Raw genomic sequence first — 23,133 nt, forward strand, 5'->3', positions numbered from 1 at the left:
AAGAGTACATTGATGTGGTTGCCATGTTTTCTGTGTAGCCCGAGGGCAATTCCTCAGAAATGGAATTACACTGAGACTCCGATTTTTCACCTTAAAATGTATTTCAAAGTTTATCCAATAGCAGAAACCATCATTTGAAATGTTAAACTTTGAAATCAATGGATTTTGTTTGGTATACATTGAGTTTACTTTCCATGACATAGACTGACCAGGTGAATCCAGGTGAAATCTATGATCCCTTGTTGATGCCACTTGTTAAATCCACTTCAATAAGTGTAGATGAAGGGGAGGAGACAGGTTAAAGAAGGATTTTCAGCCTTGAGACAATTGAGACATGGATTGTGCATGTGTGCCATTCAGAGGGTGAATGGGCAAGACAAAATATTAAAGTGCCTTTGAATGGGGTATGGTAGTAGGTGCCAGGCACAACAGTTTGTGTCAAGAACTGCAACGCTGCTAGATTTTTCACACTCAACAGTTTCCTGTGTGCATCAAGAATGGTCCACCACCCAAAGGACATCTAGCCAACTTGACACAACATGAGCCAGCATCCCTGTGGAATGCGTTCGAAACCCTGTAGAGTCCATGCCCTGATGAATTGAGTCTGGGGCATGAGGGGGTTTAACTCAATATTAGGAAGGTGTTCTTAATGGTTTGTACACTCGGTGTATATGTTCTATTTCTTGTATCTTACTCTTAATTTTATGCTTCCTATGTAAGGGAGACCGGGGTTGGTTGTCACAGTGTTTGTCACAGGGCTGTGTGATAATTTCAAGATAAAAATGTGTGTCCTCTATAGGAGAGGTCATACGCATAGTAAATTCAGGCCAGGATCACAAAACATTGAGGGAAGAGGACTATTATAACTTTTCAAGGGTGAAAGTAAATATTCACTTGAAATAAAGTGTATCAAATTAAATCCAATCAAATGTATTTATATAGCCCTTCTTACATCAGCTGATATCTCAAAGTGCTGTACAGAAACCCAGCCTAAAACCCCAAACAGCAAGTAATGCAGGTGTAGAAGCACAGTGGCTAAAAACTCCCTAGAAAGGCCAAAACCTAGGAAGAAACCTAGAAAGGAACCAGGCTGTGAGGAGTAGGGTTAGAAGCAGAGAATCCCAGCGGAGAGAGGGGAACCGGCCAGGCAGAGACAGCAAGGGTGGATCGTTGCTCCAGAGCCTTTCCATTCACCTTCACACTCCTGGGCCAGACTACACTCAATCATAGGACCTACTGAAGAGATGAGTCTTCAGTAAAGACTTAAAGGTTGAGACCGAGTCTGCGTCTCTCACATGGGTAGGCAGACCATTCCATAAAAATGGAGCTCTATAGGAGAAAGCCCTGACTCCAGCTGTTTGCTTAGAAATTCTAGGGACAATTAGGAGGCCTGCGTCTTGTGACCGTAGTGTACGTGTAGGTATGTTTTAAAAACATTTTTATTTCACCTTTATTTAACCAGGTAGGCAAGTTGAGAACAAGTTCTCATTTACAATTGCGACCTGGCCAAGATAAAGCGAAGCAGTTCGACAACATACAACAACACAGAGTTACACATGGAGTAAAACAAATATACAGTCAATAATACAGTAGAAAAATAAGTCTATGTACTATGTGAGCAAATGAGGTGAGATAAGGGAGGTAAAGGCAAAAAAAGTCCATGGTGGCAAAGTAAATACAATATAGCAGGTAAAACACTGGAATGGTAGATTTGTAGTAGAAGAAAGTGCAAAGTAGAAATAGAGTTAATGGGGTGCAAAGGAGCAAAATAAAATAAATAAATACAGTAGGGGAAGAGGTAGTTGTTTTGGCTAAATTATAGATGGGCTATGTACAGGTGTAGTGATCTGTGAGCTGATCTGACAGCTGGTGCTTAAAGCTAGTGAGGGAGATAAGTGTTTCCAGTTTCAGAGATTTTTGTAATTCGTTCCAGTCATTGGCAGCAGAGAACTGGAAGGAGAGACGGCCAAAGGAGGAATTGGCTTTGGGGGTGACCAGAGAGATATACCTGCTGGAGCGTGTGCTACAGGTGGATGCTGCTATGGTGACCAGTGAGCGGAGATAAGGGGGGACTTTACCTAGCAGGGTCTTGTAGATGACCTGGAGCCAGTGGGTTTGGCGACGATTATAAAGCGAAGGCCAGCCAACGAGAGCGTACAGGTTGCAGTGGTGGGTAGTATATGGGGCTTTGGTGACAAAACGGATGGAATTGTGATAGACTGCATCCAGTTTGTTGAGTAGGGTATTGGAGGCTATTTTGTAAATGACATCGCCAAAGTCGAGGATCGGTAGGATGGTCAGTTTTACGAGGGTATGTTTGGCAGCATGAGTGAAGGATGCTTTGTTGCGAAATAGGAAGCCAATTCTTGATTTAACTTTGGATTGGAGATGTTTGATGTGAGTCTGGAAGGAGAGTTTACAGTCTAACCAGACACCTAGGTATTTGTAGTTGTCCACATATTCTAAGTCAGAACCGTCCAGAGTAGTGATGCAGGACAGGCGGGCAGGTGCAGGCAGCGATCGGTTGAAGAGCATGCATTTAGTTTTACTTGTATTTAGGAGCAGTTGGAGGCCACGGAAGGAGAGTTGTATGGCATTGAAGCTCGTCTGGAGGGTTGTTAACACAGTGTCCAAAGAAGGGCCAGAAGTATACAGAATGGTGTCGTCTGCGTAGAGGTGGATCAGAGACTCACCAGCAGCAAGAGCGACATCATTGACGTATACAGAGAAAAGAGTTGGCCCAAGAATTGAACCCTGTGGCACCCCCATAGAGACTGCCAGAGGTCCGGACAACAGGCCCTCCGATTTGACACACTGAACTCTATCAGAGAAATAGTTGGTGAACCAGGCGATGCAATCATTAGAGAAACCAAGGCTATTGAGTCTGCCGATGAGGATGAGGTGATTGACAAAGTCGAAAGCTTTGGCCAGGTCAATGTATTGTTTCTTATCGATGGCGGTTACGATATCGTTTAGGACCTTGAGCGTGGCTGAGGTGCACCCATGACCAGCTCTGAAACCAGATTGCATAGCGGAGAAGGTGCGGTGGGATTCGAAATGGTCGGTAATCTGTTTGTTGACTTGGCTTTCGAAGACCTTAGAAAGGCAGGGTAGGATGGATATAGGTCTATAGCAATTTGGGTCAAGAGTGTCCCCTCCTTTGAAGAGGGGGATGACAGCAGCTGCTTTCCAATCTATGGGAATCTCAGACGACACGAAAGAGAGGTTGAACAGGCTAGTAATAGGGGTTGCAATAATTTCGGCAGATAATTTTAGAAAGAAAGTGTCCAGATTGTCTAGCCCGGCTGATTTGTAGGGGTCCAGATTTTGCAGCTCTTTCAGAACATCAGATGAATGGATTTGGGAGAAGGAGAAATGGGGAAGGCTTGGGCGAGTAGCTGTGGGGGGTGCAGCGCTGTTGACTGCAGTAGGGGTAGCCAGTTGGAAAGCATGGCCAGCCGTAGAAAAATGCTCATTGAAATTCTCAATTATAGTGGGTTTATCGGTGGTGACAGAGTTTCCTATCCTCTGTGCAGTGGGCAGTTGGGAGGAGGTGTTCTTATTCTCCATGGACTTTACAATGTCCCAGAACATTTTTGAATTTGTGTTGCAGGAAGCAAATTTGTGCTTGAAAAAGCTAGCCTTAGCTTTTCTAACTGCCTGTGTATATAGGTTTCTAACTTCCCTGAAAAGTTGCATATCACGGGGGCTGTTTGATGCTAATGCAGAACGCAATAGGATGTTTTTGTGTTGGTTAAGGGTAGTCAGGTCTGGGGAGAAACAAGGGCTATATCTGTTCCTGGTTCTAAATTTCTTGAATGGGGCATGCTTATTTAAGATGGTGAGGAAGGCATTTAAAAAAAAAAAACAGGCATCCTCTACTGATGGGATGAGGTCAATATCCTTCCAGGATACCAGGGCCAGGTCGATTAGAAAGGCTTGCTCGCTGAAATGTTTCAGGGAGCGTTTGACAGTGATGACTGGAGGTCGTTTGACTGCGGACCCATTACGGATGCAGGCAATGAGGCAGTGATCGCTGAGATCTTGGTTGAAAACAGCAGAGGTGTATTTAGAGGGCAAATTGGTTAGGATGATATCTATGAGGGTGCCCGTGTTTACGGCTTTGGGGTGGTACCTGGTGGGTTCATTAATAATTTGTGTGAGATTGAGGGCATCAAGCTTGGATTGTAGGATGGCTGGGGTGTTAAGCATGTCCCAGTTTAGGTCACCTAGTAGCACGAGCTCTAAAGATAGATGGGGGGCAATCAGTTCACATATGGTGTCCAGAGCACAGCTGGGGGCGGAGGGTGGTCTATAGCAGGCAGCAACGGTGAGAGACTTGTTTTTAGAGAGATGGATTTTTAAAAGTAGAAGTTCAAATTGTTTGGGTACAGACCTGGATAGTAGGACAGAACTCTGCAGGCTATCTCTGCCGTAGATTGCAACACCGCCCCCTTTGGCCGTTCTATCTTGTCTGAAAACGTTGTAATTAGGGATGAAGATTTCAGAGTTTTTGGTGGACTTCCTAAGCCAGGATTCAGACACGGCTAGGACATCCGGGTTGGCAGAGTGTGCTAAAGCAGTGAATAAAACAAACTTAGGGAGGAGGCTTCTAATGTTAACATGCATGAAACCAAGGCTATTATGGTTACAGAAGTCATCAAAAGAGAGCGCCTGGGGAGTAGGAGTGGAGCTAGGCACTGCAGGGCCTGGATTCACCTCTACATCACCAGAGGAGCAGAGAAGTATGAGGATAAGGGTACGGCTAAAAGCTATAAGAATTGGTCGTCTGTGACGTCCGGAATAGAGAGAAAAAGGAGAAGGTTTCTGGGGGAGATAAAATAGCTTCATGGTATAATGTACAGACAAAGGTATGGGAGGATGTGAGTACAGTGGAGGTAAACCTAGGCATTTAGTGATGATGAGAGAGAATTGTCTCTACAAACATCATTGAAACCAGAAGATGTCATAGCATGTGTGGGTGGAGGAACTGAGAGGTTGGATAAGGTATAATGAGCAGGGCTAGAGGCTCTACAGTGAAATAAGACAATAAACACTAACCAGAACAGCAATGGACAAGGCATATTGACATTAAGGAGAGGCATGCTTAGCCGAGTGATCAAAGGGTCCAGTGAGAGTTAGATAGCTAGCCGAGCCATAGGTAGCAAGCTGGTAGAAGATGGAGGAGGTCTGTTTTTAGCCACCTCGTGCGATTCCGTCTGTAGATTAGTGGGGTTCCGTGTGGTAGGGGGGACCAGTCCAATTGGCAAAATAGTTAGCTATAGTGGCCCAAGAAAATTGTCCGATAGACCTATTCAGATAGCAGCGGATAAGACAGCTAACGATTAGCGGGCCGCAGATGGGCATTCAGGTTACGTCGCGACGGAGGGGCCAGTTGGATAACTCCCTCGGGCAGGTAACGTCGGTGGTCCAGTCGTGAAGGCCCGATGGGTCTCCGCATCGGCAGTAAAACGGGTCCGGATAGGTGATTGTAGCCCAGGAGATGCTGATGGAACTCTTCAGCTGGCTAGCTCCGGAATAGCCCAGGAGTGGCTGATGAAACTCTTCAGCTGGCTAGCTCCGGAATAATTATGTTAACTCCGGGACCAACGTTGCCAATAGTCACTCAGGTAGCAGCTAGCTAGCTGCAAGATCCAGGTGTAAACGTCCAGAGCCTGTGGTAGAAATCCGGGGATATGGAGAGAGAATAGGTCCGGTAAGCTCTGGTCTGAGTCGCGCTGTACAAAAATTGGCGATAGCTTTTCGAGCTAATGGATAGCTGAGGACCGCTAACCGTGGCTAGCTGAACTCCAACGTTAGCCAGGCTAACCTCTGGTTAGCTTCTGTTGTGGATTTCAGATTTGAGGTAAATAATACTTGTATTTTTTTTAATTGGTGAGGCGTGTTTTGAGGTTGAGTTTTTAGAAGAAAAAAATATGTAAAAAGATATGCAAAGAAAATATGTAAATATATATATACACGGGACACGACAAGAGGAAGACAAAGGACATCTGAACTGCTACGCCATCTTGGGACATGTACGGCAGGACCAAATCGTAAAGATAGGTAGGAGCAAGCCCATGGAATGCTTTGTAGGTTAGCAGTAAAACCTTGAAATCAGCCCTTGCCTTAACAGGAAGCCAGTGTAGGGAGGATTGCACTGGAGTAATATGATCACATTTTTTGGTTCTAGTCAGGATTCTAGCAGCCGTATTTAGCATTAACTGAAGTTTATTTAGTGTTTTATCCGGGTAGCCGGAAAGTAGTGCATTGCAGTAGTCCAACCTAGAAGTAACAAAAGCTTGGATTAATTTTTCTGCATAATTTTTGGACAGAAAGTTTCTGATTTTTGCAATGTTACGTAGATGGAAAAAACTGTCCTTGAAACAGTCTTGATATGTTCAAAAGAGAGATCAGGGTCCAGAGTAACGCCGAGGTCCTTCACAGTTTTATTTGAGACGACTGTACAACCATCAAGATTAATTGTCAGATTCAACAGAAGATCTCTTTGTTTCTTGGGACCTAGAATAAGCATCTCTGTTTTGTCCGAGTTTAAAAGTAGAACGTTTGCAGCCATCCACTTCCTTATGTCTGAAACACAGGCTTCTAGCGAGGGCAATTTTGGGGCTTCACCATGTTTCATTGAAATGTACAGCTGTGTGTCATCCGCATAGCAGTGAAATGTAACATTATGTTTTCGAATGACATCCCCAAGAGGTAAAATATATATAGTGAAAACAATACTGGTCCTAAAACGGAACCTTGAGGAACACCGAAATTTACAGTTGATTTGTCAGAGGACAAACCATTCACAGGGACAAACTGATATCTTTCCGACAGATAAGATCTAAACCAGGCCAGAACTTGTCCGTGTAGACCAATTTGGGTTTCCAATCTCTCCAAAAGAATGTGGTGATCGATGGTATCAAAAGCAGCACTAAGATCTAGGAGCACGAGGACAGATGCAGAGCCTCGGTCTGATGCCATTAAAAGGTCATTTACCACCTTCACAAGTGCAGTCTCAGTGCTATGATGGGGTCTAAAACCAGACTGAAGCGTTTCGTATACATTGTTTGTGTTTAGGAAGGCAGTGAGTTGCTGCGCAACAGCTTTTTCAAAAATTTTCGAGAGGAATGGAAGACTCGATATAGGCTGATAGTTTTTTATATTTTCTGGTTCAAGATTTGTCTTTTTCAAGAGAGGCTTTATTACTGCCACTTTTAGTGAGTTTGGTACACATCCGGTGGATAGAGAGACGTTTATTATGTTCAACATAGGTGGGCCAAGCACAGGAAGCAGCTCTTTCAGTAGTTTAGTTGGAATAGGGTCCAGTATGCAGCTTGAAGGTTTAGAGGCCATGATTATTTTCATCATTGTGTCAAGAGATATAGTACTAAAACACTTTAGTGTCTCCCTTGACCCCAAGTCCTGGCAGAGTTGTGCAGACTCAGGACAACGAAGCTTTGGAGGAATATGCAGATTTAAAGAGGAGTCCGTAATTTGCTTTCTAATGATCATGATCTTTTCCTCAAAGAAGTTCATTAATTTATTACTGCTGAAGTGAAAGACATCCTCTCTTGGAGAATGCTGCTTTTTAGTTAGCTTTGCGACAGTATCAAAAATAAATGTTGTACTGTTCTTATTTTCCTCAATTAAGTTGGAAAAATAGGATGATCGAGCAGCAGTGAGGGCTCTTCGATACTGCACGGTACTGTCTTTCCAAGCTAGTCGGAAGACTTCCAGTTTGGTGTGGCGCCATTTCCATTCCAATTTTCTGGAAGCTTGTTTCAGAGCTTGTGTATTTTCTGAATACCAGGGAGCTAGTTTCTTATGACAAATGTTTTTAGTTTTTAGGGGCGCAACTGCATCTAGGGTATTGTGCAAGGTTAAATTGAGTTCCTCAGTTAGGGGGTTAACTGATTTTTGTCCTCTGTATCGTCATTAGACATTTACATTACATTTACGTCATTTAGCAGATGCTCTTATCCAGAGCGACTTACAAATTGGTACATCTATATCTTTTTTTTTGGGGGGGGGGGGGGTGTAGGGGGGGGGAAGGTTAGAAGGATTACCTTATCTTATCCCAGGTATTCCTTAAAGAGGTGGTGTTTCAGGTGTCCAGAAGGTGGTGATTGACTCCGCTGTCCTGGCGTCGTGAGGGAGCTTGTTCCACCATTGGGGTGCCAGAGCAGCGAACAGTTTTGACTGGGCTGAGCGGGAACTGTGCTTCCGCAGAGGTAGGGAGGCGAGCAGGCCAGAGGTGGATGAACGCAGTGCCCTTCTTTGGGCGTAGGGACTGATCAGAGCCTGAAGGTACGGAGGTGCTGTTCCCCTCACTGCTCCGTAGGCAAGCACCATAGTCTTGTAGTAGATGCGAGCTTCAACTGGAAGCCAGTGGAGTGTGCGGAGGAGCGGGGTGACGTGAGAGAACTTGGGAAGGTTGAACACCAGACGGGCTGCGGCGTTCTGGATGAGTTGTAGGGGTTTAATGGCACAGGCAGGGAGCCCTGCCAACTGCGAGTTGCAGTAATCCAGACGGGAGATGACAAGTGCCTGGATTAGGACCTGCGCCACATCCTGTGTAAGGCAGGGTCGTACTCTGCGGATGTTGTAGAGCATGAACCTACATGATCGTGTCACCGCCTTGATGTTAGCGGAGAACGACAGGGTGTTGTCCAGGGTCACGCCAAGGCTCTTAGCACTCTGGGAGGAGGACACAATGGAGTTGTCAACCGTGATGGCGAGATCATGGAACGGGCAGTCCTTCCCCGGGAGGAAGAGCAGCTCCATCTTGCCGAGGTTCAGCTTGACAAACGTGCAATCACAAGGAATTCACACATTTACATTTTTAGACTCTTATAGTCAGCTCTTTGCTCCCTGCTCACTCACCCTCAATCCCAGGTAGTAGGATACCACTATTTTCTACCAGGAGTTTCTGTTTTATTATGCTTTTGAAAGTTTAATGGAGCTTGTCAAACAGACACCACCAACTCCGTATCATTTTGTAACTCACAGAAAACATTAAGGGACACATGCAGGTATCTCAAGGGACAGCCTCTGACAGTTTAGATTTGAGTCACATGTATATGACTGACAACCCACAGCATGCTCCATGGGGGACCTCTGCATTGGGAGGATAGTGATGACATTAAGATACAATGCCCATGGCGCTTTGCATGTTCCTTTGACAGTGTTTGATCAGGCAAAAAACAGCACTAAGACTGACTGCATGCTAAAAAAGCCTACTACTTCTAACTATATAATAAATTCGATCAGGAAGATATCTGTAAGGCTCCTGTCTAACTGTAAGGCTCCTGTCTAACTGTAAGATGTGTTGGTGTGTTGGTTCCCCTGGGCAGGAAAATGGTCAGGAAGTCCCTGGTGGCTGGCCTGGTGTTTTTGCTGGTGGCTGCAGTAGGAGTGTTCGTGGGGGTGTTCATGGGGGTGGGAAACAAGAACCCCATCTCACCCTCAGACCATTTCTACTCAAAAGCTGCCGTGGCTACAGATGCTGGGATATGCTCTGAGGTGGGGAGGTAAGTAACGTAACACTAGCCAACTAATTCCCTTTGATACAATGATTCATGGTACAAGCTTAGTCAAATGACAGGACACGATTAAGCTCTACAAGGAGCATTAAGTGTGTGTGTGTGCGTACCTAGGGACATCCTGAAGAGGAACGGCTCAGCGGTGGATGCATCTATCGCCGCCCTGCTGTGTGTTGGCCTCCTGAACGCTCACAGCATGGGCATTGGAGGGGGTCTCTTCTTCAACATCTACAACGCTTCCACAGGTGAGTCAGTGTGTCCTCAAGACACCACAAATTAAAAAGGCTAAAAAACACATCCATTTGTCTGTATTTTGTATCACTGCTCGACAGGGAAGGTAGAAACCATTGACGCGAGGGAGACAGCACCCATGAACGCGACGGAAGACATGTTTGGCGATAACACCCAGCTTTCTCAGAAAGGTACCATTTTTACTGTTCTGGAATGTATGTCAGGTACAGGGTAGGCTAGGCAGGTTCTGTAGTTCAAACCATCCTGAGATAACAGTTGAATAGTAATATCGTAGCTGTCATGTATCACAGTGGGGTAGGGATAGAGAGAAGATAACACTGTGTTTGAACCTTCTGGCAGCCTCTTCCCTGATCTGCCATCATTCTAAGGAAAATTAGCTCTAACCTTCTGCATCATATGCATTGCTAAGGGGGCAACAGTTTGACCTGTCAAAATGAGGAAATGGACTGATACGCATTTTAAATCCTTTCTGGGCAGGGTTCCAACTTTGTGCAAAATGTGGTAAAGACTTCTTTGCATAACAGGTGGATTGTCTATAGCCATTCCAGGGGAGATCCGTGGTTACGAGATGGCACACAGGAGACACGGCAGGCTGCCATGGAAGGAGCTGTTTGAGCCAAGCATTGAGTTGGCACGCGTAGGTTTCCGTATAGGCAAAGCCCTGGCCAAGGCCATCGCCAGCAACAAGGATGCTATTCAAGGAGATGCCAATATGTGGTGAGGATAGGACAGGAGATCAAAGAAAACAAATATGGAACAAAAATTATTCTGTAATTGCTATATTACCACTACAACCACTTCTACAAATCTAATAATATTGACAAAGATAGATTTAAGTGATATGGATGGTTGATAATAGCTACCCTTTAATGATAGTGTAAATTAAATGTTCTATAACAGGGATGGGCAACTTTGATGGGGGTGGGGGCCACAAAAAATCTGAACTCATCATGAGGGGTCGCAGTGGCTCGCGGGTCTGTGTACCAACATCCATACCCACACATGCAGTCAGTGTCGGCCCTAACCTTTTGGGGGCCCTAAGTGACATTTTGTTGGGGGGCCCCCCACCTTGCGAGCAGAACATTTTAGAGTTTTAGAGTTCATTTCCTGCAATTCTACACATTTTGCCATGGGGCTTTGAGGGGCTGCTGCCGTTTTAAAGCAAGTGTGCTGCAATTCTACACATTTTGCCATGGGGCGGAGAGAAGATTTATCAATTGCATAACTCATTTCATGCAATTCTATTAATTTTGCCATGGGACTGAGAGAAAAATGTGCAGTTTTACAGCTCATTTCCAGCTCATTACACATTTTGCCATAGGGTGGAGAATTGTTTTTTTCAGTTTTGAATATGATATCTGAGTGACAGTGAATAAGAAAATCAATGGGGTCCCCTGGTCGGTAATTTGACCATGATTACTACACATTTAGAAAGCTGGCTAGGCTAATTTACAATCAAAACATGTTCAGCTGACAGGCAACTTGAGTGAATGACATAACAAGATAAAAACTGCTGATGTACAACAACATTTAGAAATTACACCTTGTGTGATCTACTATTCTAACTCTCAACATTAAGTTCAGACCCCGACTGAGTCCATCCCTGCTCAATAAAGTACTATAATTGGATTATTAGTTGGATTTTATCACAGAGTACCACATTGATATATTGCAACCAATAAAATGTGATTACATTGATGTCCAAAATTCATGGCTTCCTCTGTGATTTATTATGACCATTGATTATTTGATTGACCGCTGTAAAACCTATGATGACAATGCCATGGGAATGCTGGTCCTTTTACTCTACAGATTTGTTTGAATAACTCCTGATAAGTTTTCTGCTCCTGTTTTTGTATTCCAGTGAAGTGTTCTGTGACTCCCAGAAAAAGATCCTGAAGGAAAATGATATCATTAAATTTCCCAAACTAGCAGACACCTACAGGAGGATAGCGGAGGAAGGACCTGATGTTTTTTACAATGGGACAATGGCACAGACAATTGTTGATGACATCCAAGCAGCAGGTCTTTTCTCTATTTCTTGTGCATTATAATATTCTATTAAAGCTCATCATTCTTGCTGTACACACTATGATAATGATAAGGCAAGACAGATCTGATAGGCAGTTTGTCGATGTGCTTCTTCAGCAGTTATTATTTTCACTTTTCAGGTGGGATTATCACCCTGGAGGACCTGTTGGACTACAGGCCTGTGTTGAATGAGTACCCACTGAAGCTGACTGTGGGCGAGTACACCATGCACGTCCCAGATGCCCCCTCCAGCGGCCCAGTCCTGGCACTCATACTCAACATAGTGGACGGTGAGCAGCAGCCTAGATAACTCTGAGTCTGAACTCAGCCATGCGGACCAGAGGATGTCAGGTTTCCTTCCACTGTACCACCTTGGACAGTGTTTCAGCCCCCTCCATCACCACCACCGCCCCTCTACATGAATCCAGCTACAGCTAATCCACCAGATGCAGAGAGTGTGGTCATGGAGAAGATCATTAGTCGTGCTTTAGACACAGAAGGGCATCATCCACCACTAATTGACTGTAAACAAACAGCTCAGGCCTCCCAGTTTGTCATCTCATCTTAAGAGAGATTCACTGTAAGCACTCTGGACATTATCTCACTGGAAATGAACTAAACTGCACTAGTCCTCTACATCTTGACATCAACCATAGCTGCTAGTGTTTGTGCAAAAACAAGGACGGAATCAGACGGAAATGACCCTGTGATGGAAACATCGAATTACATTAAAATTGTATCTTTGATAAATGAACACAGTTCTTTTTTTGGGCTGACATATTAGATCGATTAAATGTGGCCCGTGAGGGATTTTGTAAGCTTTTTGGGGGGATAATGATAATGGACCGATACATTTTCAAATAACTCCCCTTTTTCTTGCCTACAAATGAATTTTGACGAACAAATCAGTCGCGAAAAAAATCATTGAATTTTGAAATCCCCGATGTGGCCTTAGAGTCAAAAAGTTTACTCACCCGTGTATTAGATCTACATTTTGGTGTGTTTTTTCAACAGGGTATAACTTCACTTGCACAAGTGTTTCAACGGCCGAGAAAAAGACTCTGACGTATCACCGCATCGTGGAGGCTTTCCGGTTTGCTTATGCCAAGAGGAGCAAACTAGGGGATCCACGATATCTCAATATCACTGATGTGAGAACCCTGATACACAGCTTTCAAATACAAAGTTTCATTCACAAATATATATACACAGTGCATTTGGAAAGTATTCAGACCTCTTGACTTTTTACACGTTTTGTTACTTAACAGCCTAATTCTAAAATTAATTAAATTGTCCCCCCCTCAATCTACACACATTAACCCATAATGACAAAGCAAAAACAGGTTTTTAGAATTTTTTGTAAATGTATTACAAATAAATATATTACAAATATAAAACTGGACTATCACATTTACATAAGTATTCAGACCCTTAACGCAGTACTTTGTTGAAGCACCTTTGGCAGTGATTACAGACTTGAGTCTTCTTGGGTATGACGCTACAAACTTGGCACACCTGTATTGGGGAGTTTCTCCCATTCTTCTCTGCAGATCCTCTCAAGCTCTGTCAGGTTGGATGGGGAGCATTGCTGTACGGCTATTTCCAGGTCTCTCCAGAGATGTTTGATTGGGTTCAAGTCCGATCTCTGGCTGAGCCACTCAAGGACATTCAGAAACTTGTCCTGAAGCCACTCTTGCGTTGTCTTGGCTGTGTGCTTAGGGTCGATGTCCTGTTGGAAGGTGAACCTTCACCCCAGTCTGAGGTCCTGAGCGCTCTGGAGCTGTTTTTTATCAAGGATCTCTCTGTACTTTTCTCCATTAATCTTTCCCTCAGTCCTGACTAGTCTCCCAGTCCCTGCCGCTGAAAAACATCCCCACAGCATGATGCTGCCACCACCATGATTCAACATAGTGATGGTGACAAGTGTTCTCCAGACGTGACGCTTGGCATTTAGGCCAAAGAGTTCAATCTTGGTTTCACCAGACCAGAGAATCTTGTTTCTCATGGTCTCAGAGTCCTTTTAGGTGCCTTTTGGCAAACTCCAAGCGGGCTGTCATGTGCCTTTTACTGAGGAGTGGCTTCCTTCTGGCCACTCTATAATAAAGGCCTGATTGATGAAGTGCTGCAGAGATGGTTGTCCTTCTGGAAGGTTCTCCCATCTCCAGAGCGGAATCTGGAGCTCTGTCAGAGTGACCATCAGGTTCTTGGTCACTTCTATGATCAAGGGCCTTCTCCGCCGATTGGTCAGTTCCAAACTTTTCCATTTAAGAATGATGGAGGCCACTGTGTTCTTGGGGACCTTCAATGCTGCAGAAATGTTTTGGTGTCCTTCCCCAGATCTGTGCCTTGACACAATCCTGTCTCGGAGCTCCACGTACAATTCCTTTGACCTCATGGCTTGGTTTTTGCTGTGACTGTCAACTGTGGGACCTTACATAGACAGGTGTGTGCCTTTCCAAATCATGTCCAATCAATTGAATTTACCAAAGGTGGACTCCAATCAAGTTGTAGAAACATCTCAAGGATGATCAATGGAAACAGGATGCACCTGATCTCAATTTTGAGTCTCATAGCAAAGGGTCTGAATACTTACTGTATGTAAATTTACATTTTTATACATTTGCAAACATTTCTTAAAATCTGTTATCGCTTTGTCATTATGGGGTGTTGTGTGTAGATTGATGAGGATTTTCTTTTTTAATAAGGCTGTAATGTAACAAAATGTGGAAAAAGGGAAGGGGTCTGAATACTTTCCGAATGCACTGTATTTGACTTTAAAATAAAAATGGTTTGTAGTTGTTTACTGAACATGGTCTATAATCACATGCTGTTGACTGCTGTTCAACATTGCCAGGAGAAACTAATTGAATTCCTATTTGATGATTTTATCTTCTCTCCAGCTCATCCACAACATGACCTCAGACTACTTTGCTGACGGGATCAGGAGCAAGATCACAGATGACACCACTCATCCCGACAGCTACTACGAGCCAGATTATTTTGTCCCAGACAATCATGGGACAGCACATCTGTCCGTCATAGCTGAGGATGGAAGTGCTGTGGCTGCCACCAGCACAATCAATCTATAGTAAGAGTCCTACAAGGCAAGACCTCCTCTGAGACAATAGGACTGATGAATACATAATGCTACAGGGTAGATTATAGATATCCAGAGACAGATCCTTAATATAGTATACATGTGCACTCTAAACAAACTTTGTTGCCGATGGTCTTACTAAGAATTTCCTATTTGCATTTAACCCAAAAATAACATGTATAGGTTACTTAACTCCTATAATTACTTAACTCTAACTACTTAACTATCATTCCTATCTTCAGTTTTGGCTCCAAAGTCATGTCCCAATCAACTGGCATCATTTTCAATGATGAGATGGATGACTTCAGCTCTCCGTACATCAACAACGGCTTTGGAATCCCTCCATCTCCGAACAACTTCATCCAGCCTGGTGAGAATAGGAACTGAAATCAATATCCTTATTTCTGGTAGGCTACTGAAAGTTCTCAATTTACACATGGCTCCAGCTTGATCCTTGGCTGGTTTGTTTTCTGAGAATACCTTTTGGTCTGAAGATTTGTCTCTCTCTCATTTTTAGGTAAAAGGCCTCTCTCTTCTATGTGCCCAACTATTATCTCCGACAAAGACAATAGAGTGAAAATGGTGGTGGGAGCCTCTGGTGGAACAAAGATCACCACAGCAACTGCCCTAGTAAGTTTTCATCCATACACATAAATGTCCTCTCTAAAACAGATATAGCCCATACTAACACATGATATCCATCTATCCTTACATAGTGATATTGTGATGAATCAGAGTACAAGAAGATTCCTTTTCTCATTTACATAGGTGATTCTGAATACCTTGTTCTTTGACTACGACCTCAAAAAAGCTGTGACACTACCTCGAATTCACAATCAACTCAACCCAAGTATGACTGTAGTGGAGGACGGCTTTGAAAAGGTGGGTAATTCTGAACAATTTTCCATCGTATATTGTTGAATTATAAAAATTGGTTTAAACTCTGGACTTTAATCTGTGTGTGTGTGTGTTGATTTCTGTGTTTATGTATGTGTGTGTTTGTGTAAAAGAGTGTATTAGATGGCCTGGTAAAGAAGAACCATGTAACAGAGCTGCTGAAGATTCCTGATTCAGTGGTTCAGGCGGTGGTGAGACAGGGGGAGCGGCTCTGTGCCGAGTCCGACCCCAGGAAAGGGGGCTATCCAGCGGGCTACTGAGTCTTACCTCACCCCTTCCTTCCCAAACCTGGAGTGTACCTCCATAAAGAGGCAGGGATAGAGCTAAGTATCTGGAAAGACACGCAAACAATGCCTCCTCAAGGTTACACAGCCACTCTCTTCAGCTGAGATTCATTTCAAGACATGGAAAATGACTTTACTCCACATCAATACCTCCTCCCTTCACACCAAATAATCGGCGGCATTTCTGCTTTCATTTCAGCATTATTCATTATTTATTTTTGTGTTTTGAGAAAGAAGTGAGGTTGCAACTCTGAAAGTGGCATTTTTTTAATCCTAGCTGTATCAAGAGATCATCATTATCGATTATCCTGAAGATGGAAGTTTATTAATGCAATGCAGTGGGGTAGCAGAAAGCTGGACTGCAACTTTCGATTCCTGCTGGATGTAAATACCAATGGGCTAGAACTTTATGGACGCCATGAATCTTCTGTTATACATTATGAAATAGTTTGCCTAGGAAATTTTAGCCAACATATTAGTCAAATTACTCTGTGATGATGAGCGATCATTCTGTTTGACAGAAAAAGAGCCATTTATCTGAGATTTAAGGAAAGCAATGTTTTAGGGGAGAATATGAACACCAATATGGAAGGTTGTCAAAGTAGTTTGTCTGTCCATTGAACAAATCAAATGTAGAGAAATGACTGTTTTATCTCTCCATCAAGGAAAAATGGTCTGTATGTTTTAACCTCAGGCCTTAACCTCAGGTCTTAACTGGTCAGGTTGCTATATCTGTTGGTGTTTTATGGGTTGGCTAAATCACCAACAGATCTGGCAACCAGGCTACAGGTCTACCATCTGCCTTATGAAGATGTTGGTCACAGGTAGCTACATTTTTTCTTTCATGAGGAAGCATATTCTGATCTGTTAACTGAAAACTGTGATTTCTGTTTTTCTGATTTCATCTCAACTCTGACCGTTGCCCATGGGGGCCTATTGTTAACAAGGGCTCAAATATGGCTGCCATTTAACTATTCAAATGGTATTTTTATATTTTTTTGTGATGCAGAATGTTGAGAAAAACACATCAATTGTTAATGTTTAATATGGAGTAAGACCATAGCAGTACAGTGAATGTATAGTGTATTTTACATTTGCGTATATATATTTTTAAACATGCATTGTTCTCATGCCATGCTTGTTATTAAAATGTTTAAAATAAGATATATTTTACATTAGTCACCCTGTTCCCAATATTCTTAGAGGCTTATTTCTCTGCATCGATACCTGTAACCAAAGAACAGTTTACATACAGTAAATATATACAATTTCATTTAAAAGTTAATATTTGAAACATGTATTATATTGCATAATACATGTTTCAAATATTAACTTTTAAATTCAATTGTATGTATTTACTGTATGTAAACTGTAAACGCATGGGATACCCACACAGGATTAATAACAGCTACATGATGTCTAAACAACTGACTGAAGTACAATTTTACACCTACAACCTAAAAATTGGGCTCGACTTCCTTCAATAGTCTGAAGAACATAATACACAGCAGCTTCCTTCTGACAAATATTAGCAAGATGTGGAATTTGGCTCCAGCTTCAGCTTTTACAAAAGCCTCCAAATGGATTATTCACTGAAGCAATTGCTTCCATGGACCAGTGATGCATAGGAGGCTACATAGCCGACTCAGGCTAAATACTTCCTCTCTATCAAAGTGTGCTCTTCTCCTTTATTAAGACACTTTATGTTGATGTTTCCTTTATTTTGGCAGTTACCTGTAGCTGCTGAGTAAGTGCACAGAGAAGTGACTGCCAACTAAAGTCCATCTATGGTAGTATCCTGTTGTCTAGGCTACAACCCGGTTGGCCCTATTGAATGTGGCCTGAGACACTATCTGCATACTCTCTACTCTCTGCTTCCCTGTATGAGCAAGAAGATCCATATTCATTCAGACAGCACTCAGCCTGTGGGCAGATGGGAAATGATGGCTAATGAAGCTGTATATTACATACAAAAATAGCAAAGCAAGGGTATTTCAATCCTTTGATACAGCTCATCTAACTGTGCTAATAGAACATATCCCATTCCCCCGACTAATGTGATACTCTTGACAGAACAGGCCTGAACAGAGTATAGTGTCAGTGTTGATGCACAGTGCTCACATACAGGGCAGGCCACTGGTTCAGAGGACATTCAGCGTCACTAGGCACATGCCCCATCTTGTGTTGTCTGATGAAAAGACATCCCACGGCTGCAGCTCACCCTCTCCATCTCGCTCTAGATATATAAACACACGCACACAAGAGCAGAGTGAATGATGCAGTGTGAGTCTGTGTGTATTTACACAGACAGTCTCTGTCCCGTCTCCTGTCCCATGGAGGCCCATTATCTACTGTATTTGTTTATAGAGCGAAGTGACATGTAGCGTATTTCAGACCCCACACACGGTCTTGGAGTACTTCTTGTGCAAACATACCAATAAACATCTGGAACAAACCTACATGGTAAAGTTAAGACTGATAGGGCAATGGAACATACTTTCTTTTTGTCTAATGTAAGCCGTTGACGTCAAACAGAAAGGCTCAAGTAATGATGACAATGCTTTTTTCATGTAAGAGGGACATGCAGAACATTCTCAAAAACCAGCCCACTCAAATGTTAAATATTACATTGTCTTTCAACTAAATTGGTTCTGCTTTGTACCTCAAATGCTTAGAGACCCAGAATGTAATATTTGAAGGCTCAGGGCTATATCACCGTGTCAATGCTTTGTTTCAGTAATAAAACTTCAGTGTTTTCATACCAATGTTAGGTCATGTTTTAAATGCTATTAGGCTAAGCTACTTCTGTATACAAACCAAAAGGCAATTCAGGATATTGAAAATATCCAAATATTTCATAAGACCTGATCTTGGATCAATGCCATTATGAAGAGATAATGTAAATGTAATAGCGCTCATGACTGGTACTGACTGAGTATGCTGAATAACTTAACCCAATAAAAACATTATCACTCTCACAGGTCGCATAAATCTACACCAGACTAACAAAAACAATGTGCACAGATTGTCATGTTATGGCACACACACAAAGATATCATTTCAAATCATCTCAGGACTATTACATTGATGTGCGCATATCTCTGGGAAATCTTTTCCTTCGCTAAAATGATGAATTCCATTGGCATGCTTCCAGTTGAAGAAAAATCACAATGCTCTCTCTAAAACATACTCATCTTCTGCCCGGCTCTGATTTGATATTACTCTCACTCATCATATCGTTGTAACTCCGACAGCTGAGAAACATTAAACCATTCCTCATTCTCTAAGCATAGATGAGAATGCGGATCCTCTATGATAGATATCTCTGGATATTTATATTTGACCTATGATGGGATCCCACCACTGGGACTTTGAAGAACATGATGATAAATGACAAAATACAAGTACATATCATAGAGAATGATAGTGGCCAAAGGGCAAAATTAGCATGGGCAGTGTCATTGAAGACTTCCACCATTTTAATGTGTCAACTGGGTGGGACTTCCAAATTCATTGGCTGATCCCTCCTGTTGGAGTCATGTCCAACCTGGTCATCAGGAGGGATTAGCCAATCGTGAAGAAAATGTACTACTTATAAATGAAGAGATCCTCAATGGAGCTGCCCATACCGTCACTGATGCTATAATTGCAGATGCAAAGACAAGTCCTCTATCTCTATAGCCCAGATCTATTCTAATGACATCCTACAACAGAGGCTATGACTACCTCTAAAGAATCAGATCTCTCTGGTCCTGAATAAAGGATAAAGGGTTGTATAACGGTATGTATGCTGAAATTCAAATACTATGTGGGTGCTACTCAAAGAGGTGGTGTGGCGGCATCTAGGTTTCCATATCGAGGCCTCTGGATCCTGCACAGTTCTGAGGGAAACACCTACGTTTGTTGGAACTGTTTTAACTGCAAATAAATGTTAAAATTGTGGGGAGGCCCAACCAGGCTGCACTCTTTCGCCAACAGCTGTGCTTGACATCAAGTGGTAGTAAGACAAACATTTTCAGGTGGAACAAATTAGAAATGTTCTTGTTCTCCGTTTTGCCAAAAAAAAGCACAACAAACATGACAAAAGATTAGAGACTTAAAGTCTGATCTTTATATTGTAGATAGATGATACAAGTTTGCAATGTAAATTGGGAGTGCCCTAAACCAGGTGTTTCTCTACTCTTTAACACACAAGCAATGTTGCAATTTAAACCAAAAGATAGGATAGAATGCGAAGTCCATGACAATGACAGAGTACACCAGTATATGTTCCGGTCTGTGTCGGGGAGAAGGCAGGGTGGTGATGACCGTTCAGAGTCGCATGGCGACAGCTGCCCCCGGCGCCTGCAGCTCCTGGTCCAGGAGGCGGAACAGCATGGCACATTTGTTGCGCTGGGGGGTTTGTCCCAGGGTGTGGTGCAGCCGGGCCTGCAGGTAGTGGACGTCACGGAGACGCTCCTTACAGTCCAGCATGGAGAAGTAGGCTGCAGCCTCTCCCAGCGATTGCACAGCCAGGCCTAAAGCTGGAGGGAGACAACAGGGAGGAAGACTGAACGACTCCTGTCTATGTACTTACATGACAAAGTAATTGTATCCACAAACATGTACATTTGAGGTAGTGAGTGATATTAAGTTTGTGTTGGGGATGTGTGCTACCTGCATGCCTCTGGCCATTGGACCGGGTCCCAGCCATGGCCATCTGACAGCGGGCTGCCAGCAGCAGAGCTCTGCCCTTATCCATGACCGCTCCGTGTGCCAGGATGGGCTCCATCGCCTCATGAAGGACACCCAGAGCCTGCTCCGGTACTCCCAGCATCAACTGGACAGGGGGAAGGAGAAGAAAAAACTATTGGAGTTTTGAAATATAACCCAGTATGAATTTCCTTGTTTTGCCTAAATGTGGGTGTTTACTTTGCATACAATATGCAGTTCTGTCTAAGTTAAGGGGTTTGAAGATGTGTGTGTTAGTATGTGTAGGGGTTTTAGAGAGTATACGGTGGTGTGTTTGCCATAACAGGGTTACATATTGCATGTGCGCGTCTGTTGTGCTGACCTGAGTGAAAGCCAGGTGAAGGATGGTCTCGGAGGACATGGCCTGTAGGTGGTGCTGTCTGGCCAGGGCCAGGGCCTGTAGCAGGAGAGGAAGGGCTGTGGCAAAACCTGACGACTCCCAATGCAACTCAGCTGTGACCAGCATCACCCTGCACAAGGCATACCAATATGTCTAAAACACATATCTGATAAACAACCCTTAACCCAAAAATATGGAGTCTGTTGTTTCATTTAGAGCCTACCGGATGATCATCTCTGTGTACTTGATCTTCTCGCAGTACAGCTGCAGCCTCTGCAGGATACTGTATGCTTCAGTGGTCCGGTTCAAGGCCTTCAGCACTTGAGCTTTCCTGTTAACACGACAGATATACACATGGGTCGTTCCACGAAAAGAGTGCGGTTTGCGTCCCTTTAATATTTGAAGTAGAAATTGTGCACCAATATTGCATTTTAAAAGCCTGTTGTATGAAATGAAGTGCCTTTAAGATAGACCACCTTCAATAAATCTGTCCCTTCGTCAACACCGTGTCACTTCTAGGAAGATTTCAACCCACATGCACCCAAAATGTATCCTAGTTTCCCCATCATTGTAAAACCCTGGTTATTTTGTTACTTTGACAAAGTTATTTCTGAAGATGATTATTTATTTAATGTGATTAGTGATTCATTTATGTTTGTCACTCATTTTAAGGTCAATCCTGTTACATTAATTGAACTCAAATTTTAATCTGGTGAAACTACTCCATCTTAAAATATTTGGTTTCAAAAGAAAAATGTAACATTAATAGTTAAATCATAGTGTAAAAAAGCAGGTGATCTGGTTCTACTCTTTTTGGCAATTTTCTGGTGTTCTGTGGTGGAAAACTGAGCGTGTCGAGAATAACATGTTAACCCTGTTACCCATAGATAGACAGGCTTGAAACGTTTTAACAATGTAAAATTTTTTTGTGAAGCTTGCATTCAGTTGCCCCTCCCTGAGGTACACAACAAGCTTTCATTCCCCCTGTCACGAGAGGATTTATGGCTGATTTAATATGAAATCATCAACCCTGTTAGAGTCAACCCTGTTCCTTTATCTGCTACTTAGTAGAGTCTTATTTCTATCTCTTGAGATGGGGAAACTTGTTTTTCATCAAGTTGAACATGTGCTCTTTATGACAATGTTCAAATTAGGTGAAATCAAAACGTTTTTGGGGACCAAGTTACACTTCTCAAAAGCCACTGAATTAGTGGAACGCCCTACATACAGATAGCTACAGCACTGGAAGACAGTGTAAAGGTGTTCTATGTTCTGAGTCATGACCCTTCCTTACCTATTGTCACAACATCCACAGAAGGTGGCGCCTCTCCCCGTTCAGGCGGCGCTCGGCGGTCGTCGTCGCCGGCCTACTAGCTGCCACCCATCTCCTTTTCTGTTTCTTTTGGTGATGTCTTTTTAGGTTAGCACCTGTTTTGTGTTAATTCATTAGTGGGGTATTTAGTCTGTCTGTTTTTGGTTTGGGGTTGTGCGGGATTATTTTGTGTCGTCTTTCTTAGGTTGGGGAATTTGCTTTTCCTCTGCCGTTCTATTTAGGCATTAGGGTTTGCTGGGCTGCGTCCCGACTCCTGTTTGGGTTCAATCCTGTCTTTGGATTTTGTACCCTGCCTTGTTTGACAGCACTGTTTGGACTTTGTGCATTAAACGTGTGTTGGTCTCCTGCGCCTGACTTCACCCCTCCTGCAAGTTAGAGTCGGTCTGACACCTATAAAGACCCTCAGTTTTGTTCAAGGCAGCAATGGCTGTGACATGGGGCTCCGCCATGTGGTATTTCCCATCATTCATAGCTCTAACTTTGGTTAACTTTGGTAAATTACTGGTAGCTTTGCAACCCTATATAGCACCAATCATTATAAAGCCAAACCATTTGCATGGCAAATGTGGAAGACTTTCCTCATTAGTGATTGTATTGGAACAGCATATAATTCTATTCAT

General features: G+C 43.1%; 2 protein-coding genes across 2 annotated transcripts; one reads left to right on the forward strand and one right to left on the reverse strand.

The window, feature by feature from the left end:
- The first annotated feature begins 9,351 nt into the window (after nt 1-9,351).
- On the forward strand, nt 9,352-18,868 carry LOC106579933 (glutathione hydrolase 1 proenzyme). The gene is made up of 12 exons (XM_014160336.2): nt 9,352-9,536; nt 9,663-9,793; nt 9,881-9,970; nt 10,325-10,517; nt 11,665-11,825; nt 11,972-12,121; nt 12,846-12,982; nt 14,732-14,919; nt 15,171-15,298; nt 15,446-15,558; nt 15,697-15,810; nt 15,939-18,868. Exons 1-12 carry the CDS (start codon nt 9,364-9,366, stop codon nt 16,083-16,085), a joined length of 1,725 nt encoding a protein of 574 aa, XP_014015811.2. The 5' UTR covers nt 9,352-9,363; the 3' UTR covers nt 16,086-18,868.
- A 1,324-nt stretch (nt 18,869-20,192) lies between these two features.
- Nucleotides 20,193-22,983, reverse strand: LOC123729313 (anaphase-promoting complex subunit 5-like). Its single transcript, XM_045704193.1, has 5 exons — nt 22,904-22,983; nt 21,404-21,511; nt 21,163-21,310; nt 20,766-20,928; nt 20,193-20,632 (listed from the first exon to the last, which is right to left on the reverse strand). The coding sequence occupies exons 1-5, from the start codon at nt 22,981-22,983 to the stop codon at nt 20,421-20,423; spliced, it is 711 nt and encodes a 236-aa protein (XP_045560149.1). The 3' UTR covers nt 20,193-20,420.
- Between the last annotated feature and the right edge of the window lie 150 nt (nt 22,984-23,133).

This window comes from Salmo salar, chromosome ssa20 (assembly GCF_905237065.1).
Source record: "Salmo salar chromosome ssa20, Ssal_v3.1, whole genome shotgun sequence".
Classification (NCBI taxonomy): domain Eukaryota; kingdom Metazoa; phylum Chordata; class Actinopteri; order Salmoniformes; family Salmonidae; genus Salmo; species Salmo salar.

Coding starts and splice junctions, on each gene's coding strand:
- LOC106579933 (XM_014160336.2), top strand. CDS start 9,364: ATGGTCAGGAAGTCCCTGGTGGCTGGCCTGGTGTTTTTGCTGGTGGCT. Junction 10,518..11,664: donor CAAGGAGATGCCAATATGTG/GTGAGGATAGGA, acceptor TTTGTATTCCAG/TGAAGTGTTCTGTGACTCCC. Junction 15,559..15,696: donor TCACCACAGCAACTGCCCTA/GTAAGTTTTCAT, acceptor TCATTTACATAG/GTGATTCTGAATACCTTGTT.
- LOC123729313 (XM_045704193.1), bottom strand. CDS start 22,983: ATGAATGATGGGAAATACCACATGGCGGAGCCCCATGTCACAGCCATT. Junction 21,311..21,403: donor TACACAGAGATGATCATCCG/GTAGGCTCTAAA, acceptor TGCCTTGTGCAG/GGTGATGCTGGTCACAGCTG. Junction 20,929..21,162: donor TTCACCTGGCTTTCACTCAG/GTCAGCACAACA, acceptor CCCCCTGTCCAG/TTGATGCTGGGAGTACCGGA.